The sequence below is a fragment of the Vanellus vanellus genome, assembly GCF_965231255.1.
Source record: "Vanellus vanellus genome assembly, chromosome: 3".
NCBI classification, from domain to species: Eukaryota; Metazoa; Chordata; class Aves; order Charadriiformes; family Charadriidae; genus Vanellus; species Vanellus vanellus.
Window position 1 is genome coordinate 74,431,158 of NC_138907.1, and position 25,065 is coordinate 74,456,222.

Genomic DNA, 25,065 nt, shown 5'->3' on the forward strand with positions numbered 1-25,065 from the left:
TCTTGTATTCTTTCGCTATGGATTATGGTAGCGCAGCCCTGGGGGTTGGAGGGTGACAGCTTTCCTCTTGATTGTCCCAGAGCCAGAGTGAAACCAGTAAAATCATTGGTGGTTTTGGGCACAAGTCAAAGGGCAAAAAGGACACAATATCATGCAAAATCTCTTACACAACAACGCATTTCAAATGTTAAGCAATTTTTCTCTGAGTCCCTAAGCTTTTGCAAAATCATCACAAATGCTATGAATACTGTTTTATCAGCCTGAGGAATCTGGCAGGAAAGGTGTCATGGTTTAAGCTGAATTGACCCCTGGGGACATGGGGCACCCCAGATGGGACCGACAGATGCTCCTCCCCACCTCTCTTCAAAGAGAGAGGCAGAGGAGGGAAAAAGAGACTTAGGAGTTCAGAAGGAACTAAACTACTTTAATGAAATATTAATAATAAAATAAAAAGAAAATAATGAATTATATGCAAAACCATATCAAGCTTCCAGGATGATGATCATGTCACTGGTTGGCACTGGGGAAGTCCCAAATTGGTCTCAGTGACAGATGGGAACTGGATTCCAGATTTGGATTCAGGATTGAGATCAAAGGCAGATGGACAGAGTCCTCCTTGGATGCTGGACATTGAAGAAAGAGGGCTGACCCTTTGATCCCTCAGCTTTTATACTAAGCACGAGGCAGATGGGATGGAAAACCCTGTTGGTCAGTTTTGGGTCGCCTGTCCAGTCTGCTCCTCCCCGCAGGTGGGACTCCTCTACGCTTTTCCGCTTCTGACCCTCCAATGGGGCAAATAACAAAGTTCACTGCCCGTGGCTGTTACAGCAATAAGTGTAAGCAGGAGCCTCTCTGCATCCCACGCCTGGGCATCGGCTATAGACATAGGTCTTATCACTCTGAGAGTGAACACTGTCTGCATGATATGCAGTTAATTTCAGTAGTTAGAAGAGGTTTAGCTAAGAAGCAAAGTTACTGAACAAAATTGGTCCTGTTTTACCTCAATCCAGGACAAAAGGTAGCATCTGGGGGAAATGCTACTGGTGCATTTAGCTGAAGGAATGGCTCAATACACTGGGATAAAATTGTCAAAGAATGGGAACTTTCCTCATAGAGGCATACGTCTGTGTCACAGCTCATTGCCTACAGCAGGCTTAGGTATGAAGAAAAAGCAAGTGCCCCTTGCTGAGATGGCAATGCCCAACTTCACTGTTGCAGTGGGATACACTTGGTATGTGATGGAGGACATATGTACTGGACCCTGTCCTGTCAAATGACTGGATGTGATACAACTCGTGTAGTAGGCTTGGCACATGCCAGCCTTTCTGTCTGTGTGTATGCTGTGCATGTGAACACCAGTACACTGCTGCCTGTCCATGTGTCAGAGGTTCTTAAAAAAGAGGGAAGCTGGGAGTGGGCTGTCACCACCGTGACAAGTCACGGAGGCCCTGCCAGACTGATGTCTTCCCCAGGGGTCTCTCGTACACAGAACAGGCTACCAGCCAGACAAATGGTGGTCGTGGCCCATTCCTCATAGCTATCTTTCCTCGGGGATCCCACAGCGCTTTTCCTTTCTGTGACTGGTGAATATCTGCAGCCCAGGTGGATGGGGCCATTTGTTGGGCAGCCCCAAGTCAGATGCTGAGCTGAAGAGCTCTGAAGTCCCAGCTCACCTTACACCTACAATTTAAAGCTTACATGAGAATAGATGAGGAGAACACAACTTTCACTGCATCACTGAGGCCCAGGGGGACTATCAGGATCCCACCGTTTGTCTTTCAGTACAATGAGGATTCCCACAGTAACTCTGGTAGCGTTGCAGGCATTCTTGTGGAGAGCATGGACATATAAAGACATGTCTCCTCCTGCTTTTTTCTGCCTTTTGGAATTTGACTGAGAACAAATATGTGGGATTAAACAGCATAATTCCATTACCACAGGAACATCGCTACCACAATGCATGATTTACATTGTTCTCTTGCTATTTTTATTAATACGAATTAAAGCAGAGATGATATGGCCTTGTATATACGGATTCATGTGCTCCTGAGTATCTCGTGGCCACTGCAGTCATGTTCACTTTCACTGAATACTGAAGATGAAATCTAAATTCTCATGAAATCAATATTTTTCCTGTTGACTTAAATGGCTGCAGCCACTATGCAGTGTAGAGTAGCAACCAAGGCAAGCACAAATTTGAATTAGTCACTCATCTGTATCAGTTATTATCAGAAGAAAAACTGATGCCAGCTTTGAGGAAGACCCAACTATAAACCCATTTTTCAGAGTATTTTTTAGAATGCATTTGGTGATGGGACAAGAGGAAATGGCCTCAAGTTACACCAGGGAAGGTTTAGATTGGATATTAGGAAAAATTTCTTCACAGAAAGGGTTGTCAAGCATTGAAACAGGCTGCCCAGGGAAGTGGTTCAATCACCATCCCTGGTGGTATTTAAAAGACAGGTAGAGGTAGTGCCAAGGGACATGGTTTAGTGGTGGTATTGGCAGTGTTAGGTTGATGGTTGGACTTGATGATCTTAAAGGTCCCTTCCAACCTAGACAATTCTATGATTCTATGATATATTGTGTAGCTGGGTCCAGTTCTCCTCCCTGCCTCAAGCATACAACCGCTATGCTCCTTCATTGAAAGGAGCACAGAAAGAGCTTGGGCTCTTTTCTTTGAAGTGCTTTGACATTGTTTCAGGGTTGACCTTGTTTAGAAAACAGTCTGTGTACTGATGACAGTACAGACAGTATGGATCGCATAGGCCTTCTGCTGCAGAGTGCTCCTGGAGTCAACTGCCAAGAAAGGACAGAAAATAACACCTTGGCTTTGTTAGCTGAGTCTGACTAACCAGCTGGAAGTTACTCTACTGCATTTTAATAGAGCAGCCAGGGCAAAAGGATTAAAGTTAGGCAAAAGTATGTTTGATCCTAACTAAGACTTTTGCAGACCAAATAAATGTGAATGTAATGTCCTGTGCAGAAATACAACAATTTTCCAAATACTCTATGCTTTCAAACACAAAGAAAAAAATTTCGTCAGTGGAAAATACATAGGCCAACAGAAGAATTTGATGTATTTCAGACATATAATCCTTCAGAATAAGCTTTGATCTTACAAGTTTTAAGAAATGAGGTAATGTGCTCCATTCCCTTTGCTCCCTTTAGTCACAATGATGTATATAATAACATATATAGCCAATTTTTAGCTAGACTCAAAAATAATTAAAAAATCTAAGAACCAGATTCCACCCTCAAGCATATACACCACTACCTGTGGGCTGAATTGCCATCCACTTTGTTCAGAATACACTGAACTAACTTTAGACTAATTTAGACTGCAGCCCTGAAATGAAGCATGCATGACTGAACATCAGCTATTGAAGAGAAGTTGTGTGAAGTCAGCAGGGTCTCAGATGAATACAGAAACCCATCCACATACACCCAGTTGTAGAACAGCCATCTTTTCCTGTGGCCCGAGATGCGAAAAATTAAAATCTTTAGAAACCACAAAGATGCAGAATAAGAATTGGAGCAGAGGCAGGTGCCAGAAACACTCCAGTGTTGTGACTTCATTTAAAATAGGGAGTGAAAGCTAACTTCGCTACTGGGTACCATACAGTGACATTTCAAAAGTTGTTCAGTACACCCAATCCAGATGAAACTAGTGCCGAGTGCCTCTGCCGTGGACATAGGGCTCACCGAGGCTGCTTTTCTCTTGCACTTCAGACAAAGGATACAAAGGTGAGGACAGCATCCTCTCTTGTGTCAGCAAGCGTTGAGGAACACCAACCTTCTCCAGCCCTCCCACCAGCCAGTAGGGCTATATGGGCTGATCCCATTTGCCTGCTCTTCCCCACTGCACTTCCTAATAAAGGGCAGCTCAGATTTTTCAGGGTATGCTGCCATCTGAGGGCTTGAACTGCTTCTTCAATGTGACACAGCCACTTCTACCCAACAGCCCAAGTTGCTGGTTGCTGATGGCACGGAACCATCTTTTCTTCCCTTTGTTTCAAATTCCATTAAAAAATTATGATCTTTGATAAGGAATGAGAGGGACAAAAAGAATGGAAGCAAAGAGTGGAAACAAAACTCATTTGACTGCTGGAGAGGGAGTTTTTAAAGGCTCTGGCCTGGAAAAGAATAAGTAAGAAAGTACACAAGATTCTTTTCGCATCCAAAATATACTCAGCACGATTACAGCTTCATCACTAGTTGAAGCAAACTTCAGGTGCCCTGTCTGAATCAAAGTTACATCTGTGTCAGTGGAGTTCAAAGTGGCCAGTAATGACAATCATACACAGGTAACTCATAAATCTTTAACAGAAAGGTATAGCGGATGCAAACCAGGCTCAGGCTGGAAAACCCTTGGATTCCCACTTTATGCTGAAATGGGTCTGGTCTCCCATTCAGGAGGACAGGCTGGTACATTTCATTTCCCTTCACTCCATCATCGCACGTACACTACTCATTTGAACGCTGGTCTGCTTTAAAAGCTGCTTGAAGACCTGGCTGTGAGCATGGGCAGCTCTTGCAACCACCTCTTTCCCTTTGCATTGCTAGAACGGTGCAGAGAAGCGTAGCGTAAATGAGAGCTAACATGCACGTCCATAACTTACTTTCTAATCTCTGTAATTCTGCAGTTTCTTTTGACAGCTACACAAATCCCATACTAGAATTCAGCTGCCACACTACAAAGCAGACCAAAAAATGCAGGTATTCCCCAAAACATTTCTAGACTATAGGTTGCCTTTCTATGGCTGATTGTTCGAAGCAATAGCAAATTGACACAGGGTAAATGTGCACAGACATGAAATAAAGTGAAATATTTGTACGAACTCCACTGTTGACATTAGCCTGATACAGTCTAAAAGCTACCACAGCTCTTTATTTTCCTGAAGCTTCATATGTCTGCAAAGACGACATGAAGACACAAGCACAGGTTATTTGCTTATAAGGCATAACGATCCCCTGAATTACCCTGGGGCAATTTTATGGCACTGGCTCCCAGTGGAGGGATGTGCCAGGCCGTACAACTAAACTGCAAGAGTACCTCCATCTTGATTTTTCAGTCTTTCATGGCCAATAAAAGTATCATCTAATATTGAAAAACTAACCAACCGTGTCTTTGAAACTGAACGTAACCCAACAGCTATTTCTGCATGCCTTCATGTCATCACAGTGCAAAGGCAGAAATAAGGAGATGTTCAGTGACACACAGCCTGTCACAATCTAGTCCTACTTTCAGCAGGCACCATTACAAACATGCAGCTATACTGGGCAGCACTCCCCAGGCTCAGCTCCCTTCACCTTAAGCAATTAAGTGGGTGATTTGAAATGGGTGATTAACCACTCGACATGCCTTTTTGCAATTAGGGAAAAGGGAAAGGTATGACTTGAGGGTGTTTCAAGGTCTTAGGTGGACCAAGTAGCTATCTGAAGGCTCTCCTCCTCCACTGACTATGCAGGGATCAGAAATTAGCTGGAGTCCTAAATCTTTGCTCAGGCTAAATGTACCAGATTTCATTGGATAAATCCTGGCGTTGGAGACTGCAGTACGGCTTATGTATGTGTATACAGTGCTCAGTACTGGCTCAGTAGCTGGAACCTAGTGAACATGTTCCGTTCCGTTCACTGAAGGTGTTTAGACAAGGAAAGGTCATCACATTTCAACACTCCGACTCGCAGAAGGCTTAAGAGCAGCAATGTAGATAACAGATATCTGAACAGGTGCAAGGAAGAAGAAACGTGTGTAAGGAAGGTTAGTGGTTTAACCAAGGGGTGATGAACATCATTACTGTAATTATTGGGAAAAATATTTTAATGAAAGAAAAACAACTTTTCCAAGGAGACAATTACAATGTTTTTATTTAGCAAATGTACTGGAAGAATTGTTTTTCTGTAAAGACATACAGATATGCCCCAATTCCATAGAGCTTCCATTCTCTCAAATAGCTATGATTTTTTGAAATCAGTTTAATGAACAGAAGGGGATGTATGTGGAGACGTCAAACTTATTTTTGTCATAAACCACATGATTTCATTTACCACTAATCCCCAAATAATTGACCCGGGGCCACCGAGAGCTTGCAGAACCCTTGCTGGTGCTTTATAGAGAACAGGCTGTTCACACAATTTTAACTGTCCTCTGTTTCTAGCCATATGAACAGAAAAAAGACATTAAATACTTCCTTACTACCTCTTTTTCCATACTGGCAATTGCTGAGGTTACCACAGGATCGCTTTGGTTTTTTGTTTGTATTTTTACAAATGCATATGGAAGGGCACTGATCTAGGACATTATTTCCCTACCAAGACATGTTTCAAACTAGAGAAAACTTTTGTGAAACTCTGCCTTGTAAAACTGAGAACAGGCCCTACAGCATTCATCCTTCTACAGTCTACACTTGACTGAAAGATAAAGGTTTTTTTTCCTGAGAATTGTGTTACTTTGAATTAGTCCCGTATTTGCCTTCTGCCACTGCCTACTAGGCGTTGCGCCTCTTACTTGGCAAGTATCGACATGATTGCCATTTCCCACCATGCCGGACTGTAAAGCATGGAAGAGATGACATGATGTAAGGGTCTGTGATAGTTATACGGGACTGTCCCACCTTGAAGCATTCTTTGGTTTGGCAGAGAGAAATGACATCTACTGCTAAGATCTGCTTTGCATATTTGTGTTTGAATGTCCTTTTCTTAAGAGAATGTCCAGAGACATCCATAGCAGCCTGAAATGGAATCTCACTAAATGCAAACCCCATTCTGCATAAAAAAGAAAGCCCTTAGAAACAAATCCTTTATGAGGGCTCTTCCCACCAAAAATTAATTACAACTTTACATCACTGAACTCTGATGAACAAAGCATAACATTCCCTCAGATGTGAGGCCCAAGTCAAAACACAAAAGAGGAGTACTTATTAAGTACTTAGTTTTCTGAGATATTCATTGCTCGCCCTATTCTTCTACTCCTTCTGGTCTGAAACCAATCTTTCCCCAGCTGTGTTTGGAATGTTTCAGAAAAAAAAGATAAACTTTGGCCCTATTAGGGTTAATGCTTTTGCATAGACGTATATGACCATAAACTGGTCAACTAGTAGAGGTCTTCTGCTAACATTGTGACTGAGAACAGGAAGAATACAGCCACAATAATATACAGCTGTCTACTAAAAGTATTGTATACAGACATCTTTGGCCATGCAGTCTCTTGGCCCTCTGAAAATACGTGAGCTGCATTGCTAACATGACAAAAAAAATAGCAATGTTGAGAATTAGAAAGAGGCGAGTATAAGAAGCTGATATTGATGGGGCACTACTTCGAGCAGTCGTCACCATCTGTGCCAGCCCCAATCGGCCTTTGATTGACACCCCAGTTTTGTGCTTCACATAAGTGATATCTGCAAAATCCAGAAGATCTTTCATTTCCTCGTCTTCATCTACAGGCAACTCTTTTTGTGCTTGAGTCTGTGCCTTTTGTCGCACTTTTCTTTCATTTACCTCAATTTGTGCAAAAATGTCAGGAACAGCATCAACAAATTTGTAGCCTTTGGCTACCTTTCTGTTTTTCTTTGCTCTGCCGTGCTGTTGCTGCTGCTGCCTCTGTGAGATTGCGAATATCCTGTCGATGGCCTCCTCTGTCTGTCTCTTATCTGAAAACCTCAGCAGGCGCTCAGCAGTCTTCCTAAAGCTAGCCGTGTTGCGTACACGAGACAAGATCTGCTTCTCAAGCTGCTGGAAAACGGGCTTAAAATGCTGTAGGTTCCTCTCCACGATCCCTACATAGTCCTTCACTTCTGGCACCGTGGGGCTCCTAACAGCAGAGGCTCGGTCAAAGACAATTTTCTGGCGGTCTGCAATAACCTGTGCAAAGGCAGAGCGGGACCCATCCTCAATGGGCCACAGGTACACCGTGTAGGCGTGCTCACCGGTGGTAATGAAAACATCCAGCTGTGGAGAATCTCCACGGACAGTGAAGCTCTGCACGTCAACGGAGGGCCCAATGAACAGGTAAATGGCCCTCGTGACGGGGTGCCGCAAGAGGGTCGTTACATTCACGTAGTTTGTTCCATTGTACGGGTAGCCCCGGGGATACATCCTTGAGGTGATGGTAGCCTTCTCGCTGTGGCCAGTGTCATCCATCCAGTACATTTTATATATCCCATCACGGTGCCTAATAAAGGCCCCATGGACATCATCAACAACTGTTTCTTCAAAAGGCACATCCACATTGTGGAAGAAACTGGTCGCTGCCTCCAGGGGGCTGTCATCTTCTAGATGGATTTGGTCCACTAGCAAGAGAAGCTGGGGATGGAGAAGTATGAGGTTTCTTTGCAATTTTCTCAGCTTCAGTTTAGGATTGTATGCACCCACTCCTTCTCCCCTGATAAAAACCACCCCACTTCTCTCCATGGCGGCAACCACTCGTCCCTGACAGTCACCAGCCAAATCATGTTTATATTTAAGCCACTTTGAGGAACAGTCTTCTGTAATCTGCCCTTCCCATGGGGAGAAGCAGCTCTTGGACACGGCAGGGGAAAACATCAACACATTATTAAAAAAAGTATATTTTGGCCCATACAGAGCTTCTGTTATGAAAGGTACGCCGTTGGGAGCAAAAGTAAAGGAGTTCTGGTCCGGGTGTTCGTGGCCAGCATTAAAGTTCCTCCACCCCTTGATCCACTCTTTGTACTTGTTCTTATGAACAATATCATATATTGCACGTCCTCCCAGCTTTCCTGACTTGAAGGAAAGGAAAGGCCTGTTGATTTCAGCCGGCAAAGCACTTCCATAGGTTACCACTCCCCAGTCCTCAAAATAATGCAGCTTAGGAACCCCGTAGTCTGGTGGAGGTACGGAGCGCAAACTTGCATCATACCTGCCAAAAAGATGAGGAAAATGGGTTTAAAAATCACTTGACTGATTCCATTATCAGCACCTGTACAAAACCCTAAAACCAATTCAATATTTACATCAAGGAGCAAACTAACAGTATAAAGCCCACACATATGCTTCCTGAGTGAACTAACCATATGGTTGTAACGATATTTATCTTACTGATCCCTATACAAATTTATTGTGTGCTTTCTACAGAATAATAACTGAAAGCATCTGCTCCATGTTTAAAGCAAACAATCCTTCTGCAATCAAAACCCAAGACTTACCACTAATCTCAAACTAGCCAGGTTTTGTATAACATCATGAAGCTACTGATGCAATACAAAACTTTAAAAAAGGCACATTAAGACCAGGCTGTGGACACTGTCTATTTTGCACTAGATGTCAACATTTGCATCTATTTATTCACTACTTAACCAAGAGAAGCAGAGTATCTGTTTCCCCAAACTGAGGACTATAGAAGTCTGTAGTCTCCAAACAGAATTAGCGATAAACTAAAAATTAATGAAAAGGCATTTTAAAGGATAAATATTTATGATTTATAGCACTTACTGTATGTTAGTTTCCTTCTCCAACTAGGCTGAAGAAAAATTTGCATGGCTTTTTTGTATAAATTGTAATATATAAGACATTTGGTTTAAAAAGAGGTCTTAATTCCAGAAAAGGTTACAATACTTATAAATTTTGTTTTATTTGTTCTACAGGAACTGAAAAAAAAAAAACCAACCCCAAAAAAACATGGAAAACAAAACCTAAACTTCTGGCACTGTTTTTAAGCAACCAAAATAAACAAAATCATCATTAAGCCCAGTAACATTTCTGTTAGACAGTTCCTCATCAGATTTATTCTCTACAGCTAACCAGGAGCCTCTGTCAGGCCCTAGACAATCGCAGCTCATGTCCTGCATACGGCTTCGGGTAATTCCAGCCAGCGCTCTATGTCTAGTGGTCCTTGATGGAGATTCCTCTAAAAGCAGACCTCTTCCCTGAGACTCCGATGCAAGTGGACAAGTTCATCACAAAAGCAACGCTACAGCACAGGGAAAAGGCAATTGTTGGAATAGTCAGATAATTTTTCTTTTTTCTTTTTTTATTTTTATTCAGGGGCTCTTAAAAATTTCTTTCCCTTTGACATCAAGAAGAATTTTTGAAGTATAAATTCCCAAGATTTCCGTGGAGATGCAGGAGAAAAGAATGACGGAACGGGGTTGTAGAGGAGAGATTCTGTATTTTGCTAACAACAAAATGAAGGGTGCTTGGAGCCTAATAAACATGCATTCTAATGTGCATATCATAAATGCAAAACAATATATATTCAATAATATTTTTCTTATAAAATTGAGAAATAGAGCTATACTGACTCCTCAAAAGTGTACCTGTCTCCACAAACTGAGGGAATTTATATGTATATCTAAAGCCTCCTGGGCCTTTTCATTTCTTACCTTTAGAAGACTGACATACACGTTAGCAGAGCTGTAAATTACATGGAAAATATTGATCTAGTAATCTATCATGATATTTTTTCTAAGCATTACTTGCAAATTAGTGTGCAAAACCAACCAAGAGTAGCCTTACTGCTTACATTACTTTAGCTTTTAAAAGAAAGCTTATATTATTACTTACAGCTTTAAAAAGAAAACTATGCTTTAAATATTCACCTAATTACTTATTAAAGAACACAACAAGATTTAAAACCATTAGAATTGTGCAAATGAACCAAAGAATACATGCAGGCAAATTTTCAGTCCTTTTGGAACTGCTTGTATTCTATAAAAGCAATAGACAATGTAATGAAAACACAAAAGCAGATGTAGGACAAGAACGAGGTGTTCCTGTAGCACCACACGTTGTGCATCTATGCCAAGCAAAGAAGTTCTTCTGAGTCTAAAAACTCTTTGGGTCGCACATGGCCAGCTTGATCTCTGCTTCTACAGTACAGATCTAAAGATAACGAATTATCACTAACAGCAAACAGCTGTCAGGTTCCTTTTGAGCCCACTCATTCCCTTTCATACCAGAGAAATTCAGTGTGGAGGGTGCACCACCTCTGCCCTTTGGATGGTGTCCCCGGGCCCTCCACCACTCGGTTCCTTCTGATCTGCTCTGCCAACCAGTTCCCGCTGCCGTTGCGCATGACAAATTTGTCAAGAAACACCAGCTGGCTCTCTGGCCCGTAGAACCAGTTATAGTTGGAATCCGCGATGGCCACAGTTCTCTGAAACCCTTGGGAAAAAGTGAAAAGGAATGTAAGAAAGAACAAATAAACGTACAAAGATGCGTTTGTAGAGCATGACGGTGAAGCCAAGCAGTACAAACAGACACAAACAGAAACAGCCTTTTCAGATTTTTATAGACCTACTTGTAAATGAGCCATAAACAGGTTACACAGGAGCTGTTTCCTTCTGCTGTAGCTAACTTGAATGCTCACCTTTCTTCTTCGGCTATGAGCTACAAAAAATGTAAGAAGCAATGTCCCATCCACTTCCTCTCCTCACTCAAATCTGGCAAAGGTAACTTTCTCTTTACAGCTTTCACTTTTCCTATGTAAATCCGAACTCTCTAAAGCAAGAAAACAGAGGTTCCCCCAAGGGAAAAAAAAAAAAAAATCAGCTTCACCCTGAAACAGCTAGCATGAGTTCACTTTGCTCTTAGAAACCTCTCCCCAGTAGATGCCCGAGGTCTCACATGGAGTCCGTGCAATTCCTTACGTGCCTATGCTGGCCTGCCAAAGCTGCGCTCACACACGGCTACAGCTGGGGTTCTTATAGCCAGTAAAGTTATCACTGTCTTTTCAACCAGGAACTTGAACAATATCCTTCCTAATGAATTGTCCTGCAAATAAGCAACAGAAAACCATCAGTGAAAAATTGCAAGGCTGCCTGAAACTAAATCCCTTCTGGAAGCTCAAAGGGGTCAGCAATATTTACTAACTTATAACTGGTTTTGTATTTGTACATCTCCATCTTTTGGTTCACAACTAGGACTTCAAATCAGAGATGCTAAAACACACTGTGAGACACCAAAGAGATCCAGCAAAAGAACAGAAATATTAAAAAGTCTGCAAAATTGACCCATTGGTGACGTCAGATACTTCTGCTTAATTCTCACATTGAAAAAAGAAAATGGTGTGTGGAGCCCTGCACAGAGAAACCTATCATTTGAGTCAATTACGTTTTCCATATGAAAAATATTTTAATAAAAATGGTATAAAAATCTATAAAAACCTATTTCGATGTTTTATGGAAAACTGGTGATCATATATAACTTTCCTATACTTTGTTGATACTTTTACCCTGGCTTCATAATTTTCTGTTCCTTTCACCTGGTATTTTAGTGGGGTGATATTTGGCAAAGGAAAAAAATCAGTAAGAAACTTGAAGAATATTATTTTTCAAATGGAAAACCCCAGAAACAGGTCTATTTCAAACTCTGAAAACCAGAAATCAAATCCTGAACCATTGCTTTTTCTCCCAAATGACCTTCCTATTTTTTGACTGGCTTTAAAAGCTAGAGTTTAATAAACAATGATCTTTACTAAGCAGTGATAAACAAGGATGTCACTGTTTTGATGGATGATGAAGGTAAAATCCAAGGAAAAAGCTATTTATTAAAAATCCAAGTACCGTGTTATTTAACAATGGCCTACTTCAAGTATGACATTTACTGCTGCTTCAAGAATTAGAATATTCACCTTCATTCACCCAAATGAAATGACCTACCTGGCAGGACAGTCCTGTACATAAACGCAAAGTGCTGCTTGAGCCAGGGGTGGCTGAAGTGATTGATATCAAAGTGCCTTTGCACAAGAAACATGTACTGAAACAGCGATCTGGTCGTGTAGCTGCCGTAAGCCACCCCTTCATAGAGGGACCCATCTGTGACCTCCTGCAGCAGGACCACGGACTTCTCCATGATCGCCAACACTTGCTTGGTCCACAGGTAAGCTTCCTGAAGGTAGCCTGAAAGAAAAAGATGTTGGCGAATCTAATTACAACACCATAGATCACAGATTATGTCATCTGTACTCTCAGAGTGGGGTCCTTTACGGGAAGGAACCTGCAATCCAGAGCTCCAAAATGCGACCCGGTGCTGCAGCGGCCCTGTAGTTCTTGGGTGAAAAATAAACCACCACATTTAAACATAGGAAAGCAAGGTCACATGAGAAGGGAAAATCCATCAAACACCTTTTGCTAGTAATGTGGGATTATGCTTTCCATCTTAAAGGGAAAATTTCCTCAACGCACTCAGGACATGCACAAAGGGAAGAGTCACGCCAAGACTACTTTTTTTCAAGTCAAAGCCGTATGAAAACAAACTTACCACTAGAGGGTTCCAATAATGCAAATATTCTAATCAGTCATTTTTCACTGGCATGATCACCAGCGTGGTAAGGAGATCCTCAGTTTAAAACTACAAAGAAGTTCACATCTGAGCTGCAGTTAACTGGTATTCTACTAACACATGCTCTATTTTAAGACATGCTCCGTTCTACTTACATTTTCATTTTATTGTATAACCTAAAGGGTTATCCAAACAAAAGTAATTTTGGAAGAGATTTGCATGGTTAATTCTAAATGTAGATTCCTCAATTACAGAATAAAATTAAACTAGGTTGTTTCAGCCTCTGTATATACAAGCCCTAAACCCAGTTATATTTCTTCTAAAAAAAGACTTCTAGAGACTTCTAGAGATCTTATTATTTGCTCTGCTCTACGCAAATCAAGAGCTGGGTAGAGGTCGCGAGAAGACCTTCTCAGGGTTTGTCTGCCTTCACCACGGAACAAGGCACAAGCACGAAGAGCCTCAAGCACTGCATTGATGCATTGCAGAAGGCAGCACGTGGAGCCCAGCAGAGGAAAGGCGACGTGCCTTCTCTCATTCTCTTTCAGATCCACTGGCAAGAGAGGTAGGACTAACCAGAGACCAACTGCCTTGCGCTTCTATATGACATCCTGGTGTCCGCCCCACTCAAAGTGCCGGGATGCAGATTTAACCAGACTTATTTCCACCGTACAGCAGAGCTCAGCTGGCGTACATTACACCCTGTTACGTGGTGAAGCGGTGCCTCCTGCACGAAGCGCAGGTGCCAGGCTAAGCGAGTGTGAGCGACATTCCAGCACCGCCGCTAAGACTGTTTCATGTCATTGTCACAATTACAGCATTTACGCTCAGCCGAGTGATGAGCAATTCAGACTTCCTACTTGTCAAGGCTGCCAAATCCTGCTCGGTTAACAGAGGGGCGGGGTGGGGGTGGGGGGAAATTACAATGCCTAAAAAGATAAAAAGACAGCCTGGATCTAAAATGGTATTTGTATCCGCTGGCGGAAGAGATAAATGCGATGGGGAAGGCCTGAGCAACAGGGGCCGGTGGTGCTGCTCTACTTCTGCTTACTTTGCTCACAGCTATCTTGACACTACTTCATTACTCTGATGGAGTTGGCAGCACAGCAGTCTGTCTGAATCAAAACCCAAATGCTTCCACACTTGTTTTCCCTTTTGATGTTAACAGCCGCAGTATCTAGCTTTTGCCTACTGCACTAGCAAAAACGCTATTTTCCACGGTTCAGCACAGCGTATTTACCATTGTAACGCATGTATGTTCTGTTTACTTAGTTTATATCTATGCTATAACCCCATACTTGTAGTATATTAAAATAATAACAATACATTAGAATAAAAACGTAACAGACAGCACTCTGTCAGGCTACACAACAAAACAGAACAAATCTCACCTACAAATAGCAGTATCTTTACCAAATTAGCCCTTACTCAAGTGCGTGTCTAGAATTCATTTCAATTAGTCTCATTTTTCAGTGCTATGACAATGTTTACATGTTTTTAAGCTGGCTATTTAGTCTCTGCATGCTTCAACAGCTGAACAGTGTTTAAAATTATTAGTTCAAATTTAAACCTTTTGGAAGAAAGGTCTACACTGGGATACACTATTTGCAATTTCTATGCATCTGATGCAGGGAGATTAGTATGCTTACTCCTTTTCTCCCTCCCTTTTTTTTTTTTATCCTTCTGAAAAAGCCTTTCATCTTGAAAAGAGAATTTTTAAGAAACCTTTTTTAAAAAAAATTTTAGCCCAATAGAAAAACTTCATTTAAAAAAACCTGAAATTTAAATGAAGTTGCTCTATATTGAAAAGGACAGAATTTTCATTTAGAAATATCGTCTGGATGTTTTGACCTATTTTCATTTGAAATATCAGCACAAATTTTCAAACTGCTTAAGTGTTGCTGAATTTGCTTTTTTTTCTTTAATAAAAACCAAACAACCCACCAACCTTTGGTGAAAGAAATACTGCTGAATTTTATTTGCGATGTTACCATAGTTTGGCACAAAGCATACTTATGGTCTATATTCTAATGAAAAGCAGAGTCCTCTCACAAACTGTCAGCTTTCTGCATAAACGGAGGCTTGGGGAAGAATGGAATTACAAGTAATTTAGCAAAACCCAGTGAATAAACATGATCTGAGATTTCAATTTGTGGAAGGCAAGATAGGAGGAAAGCGACTAACTTCCACACATACTCTTGCTGCTTTTCGGCATTATGCGCATCAGTGAATGCGCTTGTTTTAACAAGCACTTAACAAAAAGATGACCTCCCCCCAAACACAGTAGGTGCCACAGTTTTTTGTCACACTTGTTCGGGCATCTGAAAGCTCCAACGATGTGCAGATGTGCCTTTGCTTGGTGGGGCTGTGCAGCCTGGCAATGCCATCAGCATCCAGAAACCAGACTTTCCTTGACTTGCAGCAAATAAGCAGTTCCCTTGGGCATCATGTTTTTCAAAATACTTCTAGTACATATTAAATAATCACTTGAAAAAATACTGACGCATTCTTACAAAAGCAGGGGCTGGCTCCATGACTTCTACCTTTCAGCCAAAGTACCACTGGGGTTTAAAGTCAGGATTTCTTATCTGCTCTCTCCCACTGACTCCATGACTTGCATTCTCATTTACACTGTAAAAAAGCAGCCAAAAGCAACTGGTGAGGTTATTCACCTGGGAACTGGGAAGGACAGGTTTACGTCCCCAAAGCAGAGGAGATGACACCTGGCACAGACACCTCTAGGATGAAGGTTGTGGGGTGGAAGGGCATAGTTCAGAGGTAAAAAGGTAAAGCCCTGCTCATCTCCATAGAAAAGGATGCTGGAAAGAAAGGTCCTGAGCTGTGGCTTTGAGTGGATAAAGTTACTCCTTTGCAGCTCTCTCAAGGATACAGGACAGCAGTCTTGGATGAAGTTCCAGGTTATGCTGTTGTCTAGCTACCAGCTCAGAGCGTGGGGTGTTTCTGACTGCTGACCTTCTCAATGCATCGTGTAAGGAGACCGAGTGCATCGCTCTTTACTGACAGTCTACCCTGAAAGACCCTGTCTGCAAATCTGGACTGGACACGAGGGGATTTCTAATTCTTACAAACAGTGAGGTAAGAATTTCAGAATCACTTTAACAACTGAATTTATATACACAGGTATATATGCACATACGTTATGCCTTGTACATCTGCCCAAAGACCTTCATTCTATTCAGTAAATTCAATTTTTCTAAGCAGCAAAAGAGGAAACCCAATAACACTGTACTCCCAGAAGCATTTCTATCAGTTCCTGAACTTTGCTGCATAAATGGCTGATTGAGTTGATATACACTTCAGAAAAACATTCCAATGGTTTAGCACATACCTTGATTCATCAGAACCAGGCTTCCAGCCAGGAGGGCCACACAGTTGGTAGGCTGGTGGTTGTGGAGGTACTGGAAGCCCCATCCACGTCTGTATGATGTCTCGTACATATATCCCGAGGCATTGGCAATTACCTCAAGAAATCTCTCCTGTTGAGTCTTGCTAAGATAGCTGTACAAGAAGTCATACGCAGTGGCAAAACCAACTAAGGAGTGAGCAAGAGGGACCTCATCCCATGGGGCATCCTTCACTAGCCTGTCAATAAAGAAAGATACCAATTAACTGAGTTTCATCTACTTAGTTTTCTCCATTAACATATTGTGAGGTGTGCATGACTGAATGTCTCTGAAGCCAGGCAAGTCATCCTGAATTTTAAAATGCATTTAAAAAAACAGTGTTTAACATAAAGTAGAGGTAAAATGATACCACTACTCAAAATTATTTTCTAGGAACTACCTGCTTGTATCCAGTGATTATATTGAATTTAGCAAAATAGTAAATTTGTATTGAGAAAATTCATAATGGAGGTAGAGGTAGTATAGAACAAAAATTTTTCCCAAATCAAGCATATATTGTGTATGAAAGACATTACTTTCCAGTACTGGCAGTACTTTCAGGCCATGGTTCTACAGAAAAGAAAATGTGAAGGAATACATAGTTAAAAAATATCTTTGATAAACTGAATAATCAAAAATTGCTTTCATGATTGTTCTCTTCTTTCACTTTCTTTGCAATATATTTTTTATTACAGAAATTAATTTAAAATTGTTGAGATGAGGGACTGTCCTACTACAATCAGTGGAAATTGTGTCGTGCTCCTGAAGACGTGCACCTTCCAGCTTCAACTATTCTATGACTCTATAAACATCTTAATATGTATAAACACTGGTATGAGCAAACAGATGAGAAAAAGTCCCAGAAGAGCAAGATTTAAAAAAAAAATCCTCATTCTGCTATAGGAGCATTTATTTGCATTCAAAATGCATGAATGACCCACATAGAAATTATGACCATCAGCCTAGGGCACTGCAACTATGGTAAAACACAACATGTACAAGTGAGAAAAATTACCTTTAATTTTTATTTCAGTGTAACTAACATCATTAGAAGAACTGAAACGAACTTGGCACATTCAAACCTGTGTGTAAGGAAGCCTCTATATGCTTTTTGATTAGCTGAATTTGCAACAGTTTTAAGTGTTCACCTTCCCTCAGCTTCAATCCCATCTTTTGCTGAGCGAAGTTATACATTCATTTTTTCCTTTTTCAAATGAGCATTGAGCATTTCTAAAATCAGCATTGAGCATTGAGGATTTGACCTTTTTTTTTTTTTTTGAACCAGGGATTTTATTGGACTAGACTATTTTGTTTGCACAATTTTGCTTCTTGGTTAACAGACAGGCACTGACAGAAAATGTGAACAAAATTAAGACTGTAAGTTTAGTAACAAATAACTGTCAAACCATTAGGAAAAAGAGTTCTAGAAATTTACTATTCATCTTCTCCACATCCACATGACATTCTCTGTGGTCAATGTCGGGAACAATTTTCTGTCGTTTTTATCCTGGTTCAAACTCTGAACTTATCAGTGAAGACTTCCAGCCAGGTATAGTAAAATTTCTTACTTGCTGTTTCACTTGATTGTTGTGCAAAAAATTGGACCTGTAAGCCAAAACATTTACATGCTTTTCCTAGACGTTCATTCTTTCCGTATCTCCAGATACAATGGAAGAACACGTAGCAGAACTGGGCAAGCAACTCTTCCGACTCTCCGGATTTATTTCTACTGTGTCACTGAGGCACAAAATATGAAAATCTGAGTTAACTGGATCAGTACAGGAAATACCACTTTAAAGGCCTCTGCCTGGAACAATTACAAAGTTATTGAGGCTAAGCTATACATTAGGGGGGAAGAAAAGAACAATGAAAGAATTAGAGTTAATTTAAAACATTTAATTCAAAGTTCAATATAACACCGTAAGTTCAGTTATACACCATATACGGTGCATAACACCATACTCATTGCTAATTAGAATTTGCTTAAGGCTATTTAATGATCTTTACCTGACTTCATCTTAAATGAGATCTGTCAGTGTAACTCATCTGTTGTAACTTTCATTGTAAAGATGCAGGCTAACTTTATGTTTGCTTTTGAATGCAACGCTGCATCCAATTCTATAGTATAAGAGCACATATTAGTCTCTGCGGCACCACTTGTGATAACATAGAAAGCACTCTTCCACACGGCAAGTGCTAAATTGACCGGTTATGACTGTAGGTTGTTGATTTCTTCATCAAAAAAACCCCCGAACCTCCAGTGTAAAAAACCTTATGTTTGGCCTACATACTGGCATAGTTACTCACCTCAGATTAGACAAAGTAATTTTGTCATAACTTCCCTCAAATTGCAATTCTGTATAGTAAGTGTTGTATAGTATTTATCAGGAGATACACACAAGTAGTAGAGAGAATTAAAGATGATGATTTAAAGACCCTCATTTCTAAACATACAAAACCAGAGTCAACATATGTTCTTAAAATGAAGCTCTCTTGAAGTAATAAGTCTGTAGCTGATATAAATCAGTGCACCTCCATTAACTGAATTTCAATGGAACCAAGCAATGTACACCAAACAATGTGGAACATGATTCACAAGAAGAATGGTCAAGTAGCAAGCATTAAATGCTTTTTGTATCTAAATTACGCTCTCATTTTTCAAATGGATCTCCAGTGTCAGATTTGGTAAACAGCCTGCCTGATAAACCGTGGGAAAGCACGGTACCATAGGCCTGCACTGAAAATAGTACGTGAAAAAAGAGTTTTCAGGGCTACCTATTAACTACTCTGCTCTGAATTATTACAGAAAAATTGTGTGTATTTATAGAAATAAAGATAGGCAAAAACACGCCAATGCTTTGCACTGGAAAACAGCTATTTTCTAAGCCGCTCAGGAGTAAAACTTAACATCAGATAGTATGAACCTCAGCTTAGCAATTAACTGTGTCTGAAGACAGCAAGCAACCTTTACCTCAACGTTGCATTGGCCTCTTTGGTCTTTTAAAAGTATCAGATGTTACAAAAAAATAATCCAAAGTAAATAGAAATACCTATAATGGATTCTTTAGTATAGAGCAACTACTTAGTTGCAAACATAAGCACTTTTAGCAAAGGCACCTGTTCCAAAAATTCTAAAACCTATTTTAACATAACAGCTAAACCATAAATGCATCCTTACAGACAGTACAAAAAAAAAGTGTTTTTTTTCAAACTTATATACCTATACCCGTGTTTGAAAGTGGGGCCTATCTGGAAACTTGAGAAGGTTTATAACAGAGCAAAAAGTGCTGAACGGGTTTGCTGCCTAATGATCAAACTCCATAAACATCCAAAGCCATATGCATTGTTCCGCACAAAGAACTGCTGTCTGGACAAATACTGTGAATGGCACAGCACAATTACATGTCTGGGGTGTTCTTTTAAGTTCTCTTCATCTGTGTCATATAAAATATTTCCGTTACTTTATTTTAAACATTTAGAGTTTGATATAAATCCTCCATGAAGAAACTGGAGAAAAGAAGAGATCATGGATAAGGTTGGTATTATGGATAAGTACTATGGTTTTCCTACATGTGTTGAGAATTTTAGCACGGTGCAGTGTGGTTGTCTCTTTTAGATTTGCCACCTTCTACAAGGAACAATAAATCTGAAGTGGGGGTTAAGACCAAATTCCTCAATCATCGATTTATGATGTCAAGAACCATCACGCATGCACGGTGTTGTCCAAGGCTAAGAATATACATACCACCGTCACTAAATGCGATTCCGTGCTCTAAATAAGTATAGCAATTGCATAAAATTTTGGATGGGGAGTAAAAATCAACAACAACAAAAACAACAAGAAAAACTGTGGTAAGATTACCACAACCTCTCCGTGTCTTGACAACATTCCTAATGCTACTAACGTCTCTTCTCTCAGTAGAAATGATTTTCTGTACCTTTCCCTCATTTCTCTCTACTAATAACTACTCTCTTCCCGAAACCAGAAGTATTAGCATTTCTCTAAGAAATATAAGCCAAGAGGGAAAAACCACTGTCTGCCCAGTTCAAGGCAGGATTTAAACCAAACTCTCTTGCTTAAGTGAGTTCCCTGACCAAGGCCTGTGGGATGTTTAGAATCGCCTTTCCTTCACTTTGTATCCACTTCTTAAAACCAAACCCAAGTAAGTAGGAAAATAACACTCTCTAGGCTTGAGAAATAGAATACCCTTCCATGCAGTGTGAGACCTGATTTCTAGCCTCTATGTCAATCAGTAATATGGCATCACCGCATGTAAAATGAAGCATTAAGCATGTCCTGACACATATATTAGAGGAGTAATCCACATCCTGGAGTTTGATGCTCCAGACTTCCCCATGACAAATTACTTACTGCAGGACCACTCTTGGAGGCTGAGGGCAGATTAAGCTAATGACTGGAGGAAGCACATCGGTACTCCCTCCTCAGCGCTGAGCCTCTCGCTCTCACTGGGTGGACGCAAAGGAAATGAGTCAGGGCTCTTTTCTAAAGGCTTACAGGTGAAGAACAGTTCAAGGGCAGCCCTCTAGCGCATTTTGATGCAATCTTAACTTAGGCATGGTAGCTAGTTGACAGCACGGTTGAGTTTAATGCATGTTAAATGTCAAGCCTGGATGCAAATGTTGCATGTAATGGGGCCAACCGACCTCTTGATCCTGAAATCGATTGCGTAATTGTACAGTCTTCCCAGCATCAACGGCAACAGCAATGGCAATGCCCTGGCTCTCCACAGACCCTCGCTATTTGCTCTGGCCCACTGCTGGGGGGAAGGGGATACAGCTTTAAACCTTCCCTCAGTCAAAGGAGAGAAATATCCTTCCGTGGCCAGAGGGAGTATACATACCAAGAGGGAGCACACCTACCAAGGGGAATGAGACCACCAACATTTATTTTATAAACCAGAGTCAATTTTCAGTATTTTTCTTCCAAAGCCTCCAAAACAAAATATTTTCTTGTGCTCAAATGGGATATTTTCTTCACTAATGGAACAATATCTTGCAATTTTTGTTTTGGAAAGAAAAACAGAAAATCCTTGAAAAAAATCTCTTTCATCCAAAACAACCTCTCAGCTTTCACCCTTTCCACATTTTTCTGGTTGGCTGCCAAAACAAAAACCCCATTATCTGCACAACCTAAGTGCTTGGTCATTTGCAACAACAAAAATGTTAAGAATAAAAAAAGTCCTCGAAACATTGATGATTTATGTTTCCGGTGTCTAAGGTAAAACGTGACAAGTTTGCCCCTATTTTTTACCCATGGTGTTTCAGCAGCAGCCAGACATGCTCGTGTTCATTGCAGCTCAGTTCACAGGAAGACAGGCAAAGGAGTGGTTAAATGTAAAGGGCTACTTTCTTATCAATATGGAAAAAAAAAGGCAAAATACAGACAGCATTTTTCAGAAGTTCAAAGAGCTTACTATAAAAGTAGGGTTGTACTGCTTAGGTGTTGAGGAGACAACTAAAACTTTGCTCCTTTGGAAACCTTCATCTACTTTCTGTCCTCTTTCTGTTTCCCCATAGGTCTATGATCATCGTTCTGCCCCTTCCAACGCTTCTTTTGCATCCTCTTCTCTCGTTTTTGGCTTTGATCGCAAAAGAGTCCTTTTCACACTGGGCTCGCTCTCAGTATCAACCATGATCCTTCTGTGTTGACACATTAATAAACAAGAACTGAGTCTGTTTTAGTAGTTCTTAATGCCATATTAAGCAGACACAGAAATTTAGTTACGTTATTATTTCAACAGATTACCTCTAGCTCTTGTAGCAAATTTTTATACCAGGCAAAGTGAGCTCCCTGTAGCTACCGCAGAACTCCAGCACCAATTTATCTGCTAGAGATCCTACCAACTAAAAAAGAAGGTATAAAAGAAACTCTTCAAAATCCAGCTAGCCATTTAATTTCACAGTCATGCACAATTTCTATTTTTAAATGCTACATATGAAAAAGATAAAAACAGCATGAGGGTTTGATATTTCACTTACTAACATAATATATATTCCAGATACCAAATTCATCCTCCTACCCTTCCTTTTCTTTTTTTTCCTCCCTGTAGGAGACTATCTCAGCATCTCCCAAGCTTCTTTTATACTAACTTCTATGCTGCAGTCCTATAAAACCCTCCTAAGTTTTCTTTGAATGTGACTGCTGGTTGATTATTGGGAGTCAAACACATGTTCTAAATTTGTGGTGTCAGCACAGAGACTCGCTTTATTTCAACTCGGCGCATGTGAATTTATTTTAGTTATACATTTATCTACACATTTAATTATTTATATTTCTGCATTTTTACTTTGTAATCCATATTGTTCAACACCGAGCACTGTCTGGATACTAACGGCAACGGTCCTATAGCATCCTCCAGTACTTTTAATAAACAGGGACTAACAGAAGGTTATAGGATTGCTGGTTAATAAGACATAGCAGAAAGCTCACAGATTTGTTACGCCAAAGCCTCCTGTTAGCTTTTCCTTACTTGCTGCTATTTCCTTGGAATGTTTGCTCGTGCTTGACAGTAATTATCTCTCCTATGAAACCCATAGAGCCAGGCGTACTGTCAAATCCCACACCTCACTGCACATTGGTAACATACTTGTCTTTAAAAACGGTGCGTCGACTATGTGCCAAAAAAAAAAAAAAAAAAAAAAAAAGTACAGAAATCTCTTGTCTGGCAATTGCAGATGGAGACGTCTCTCCTGCTGTAAGAAGGGTGCAGAATTTGTGAACTTCTAAGGCATTTGTTTATAAGGCGGGCTTAGTAAAGAAGAGAGCTTTTCTCCGCTTTGTCCAAAACACAGAATCTGACTGGACTCTTATTTCTGCACGGTGTGTGACTCCGATTACATCACTCTGCTCGGTGCGGGAATGGGCCGAGGCAGCATATGGAAAGAATCATGAGTACAGATTCCCTCAGCCAAAAACGCACTTCTGGTGGGGAGTGCTCCAGGGGCCAGTCAGAGATAAAATGTCAGAAAATGCATTTATATCCTCTGTTCTCTGTAAAATAAGATATAAATCGGCTTAAATATAAGGACAAACTTTCCCTAAGAGTTTAGACAGCATCTAGATACCAAATCCCAGGAAAACCAAGCAAGTTATTTAACACCAGCTTTTAATTCCTACAGGCAAAACCATTAAAGTTCATCTATTTTTTATTGAAATATTAATGCACTGTGTTTCCCTGGTCTTGCTAGTCTCCAAAACTTTGCCTGTTCCCATATGATTTTGGGTGATTGTTATAGTTAGCTATTAGCCATTGCCCCTTTGTTTATTTTAAAATGTAAACCTACTCCAGGATGTAGCAATTAGGGATGCTCTGTTATGAGCCGCGTGCCTATCAACATCAGTTGTTATGACAAAAGGCTTAAGCTCTGTTAGCCTACATGAATGGGAACTCAATTAAGGGTTTACTTTTATTACGTGATATAAAACGACTATTGTGATAGATGAGAAATGACAAAAATGCTTAATTACATGCCCTCTCCATGCACGTATCAATTACCAGCAGACTTTCTCATAATTACATCCTGAGATATTAAACCATAGTTGGACTATCGAGGATTCTCACTAATGTAAAGATGAAACTGAAAATGTCAGACTCCTTAATCTCCTGGCATTCTGGGACAAATAACCAGTGACATTTTAAACTATATTTATTTCATCCAACTACTTCACATACTACCAAAATACACTTTTGTCTTCTGGTACGACTTACATTTTATTTAATATCGCCACAAAAATTAGAGGAAATTCACCCAACTGGATTATTTTTTTTAAAATTCTAGAGCTATTTTAGAGTCAATACCACGCAAGCAGAAGTCAAAAGAAATCCAGATTATACTGTTGAAAAAATCAACCTGCCAACAAGGAATCTGTATGACTATGAGATTTAACTTTCCAACACACATTGATGAATCTGTCAGTGATAAAAAGACTTTTTTTGGGCAATTTACATGGCAGTCTAGACATCTATATTATAGAGGAATTCTAGGGAAAGAAACGTTCCTCCAATTTACTTATGTTACTGATACCTCTCTGGACAAGCCCTCTTTACTGATGACATAAGGAGTTTTCACAGATGAGTCTCCTAACATCCAAGGCTCCAAACTTGGGCAACATCAAAACCACCCCTTCTTTCTACCCTCCCAATAAAAACACATGTGCCCTCAAATTATTTAATAAGGATAACATTTCTAATATGTCACCCAGAATTCTCTTTTCCCCAAAGTCTGAGGAAAACTAAACATGCCTAAATAGACTGGACAACTTCTTTTTTAAAATTCCATTACTGTGACATTGCCAGAACAGTTCAGGTACAGTCTTACGCAGTGCTTTAGGTGCCATAACATCCAAATGCCTGCTGGTAGCGCTCAGGCCATGACTCTCCTATTTTGCCGTGTTTGTTCT

The 25,065-nt window shown here is 40.4% G+C and overlaps 2 protein-coding genes across 2 annotated transcripts in view; both read right to left on the reverse strand.

The window, feature by feature from the left end:
• Window positions 1-5,856: 5,856 nt before the first annotated feature.
• LOC309670443 (dermatan-sulfate epimerase-like) lies at window positions 5,857-11,143 on the reverse strand. The gene is made up of 2 exons (XM_082481397.1): window positions 10,914-11,143; window positions 5,857-8,878 (listed from the first exon to the last, which is right to left on the reverse strand). Exons 1-2 carry the CDS (start codon window positions 11,030-11,032, stop codon window positions 7,114-7,116), a joined length of 1,884 nt encoding a protein of 627 aa, XP_082337523.1. The 5' UTR covers window positions 11,033-11,143; the 3' UTR covers window positions 5,857-7,113.
• A 546-nt stretch (window positions 11,144-11,689) lies between these two features.
• The window catches only part of LOC309669932 (dermatan-sulfate epimerase-like), a gene marked incomplete at its 3' end in the record, with an annotated part of 29,715 nt that continues 16,339 nt past the window's right edge, over window positions 11,690-25,065 (reverse strand). The window contains exons 4-6 of the mRNA XM_082480728.1: window positions 16,589-16,842; window positions 12,618-12,857; window positions 11,690-11,730 (exon numbers count right to left, since the gene is read on the reverse strand). Of these exons, the coding sequence (XP_082336854.1) occupies window positions 11,690-11,730; window positions 12,618-12,857; window positions 16,589-16,842 (535 nt within the window). The remainder of the gene's footprint in view (window positions 11,731-12,617; window positions 12,858-16,588; window positions 16,843-25,065) is intronic.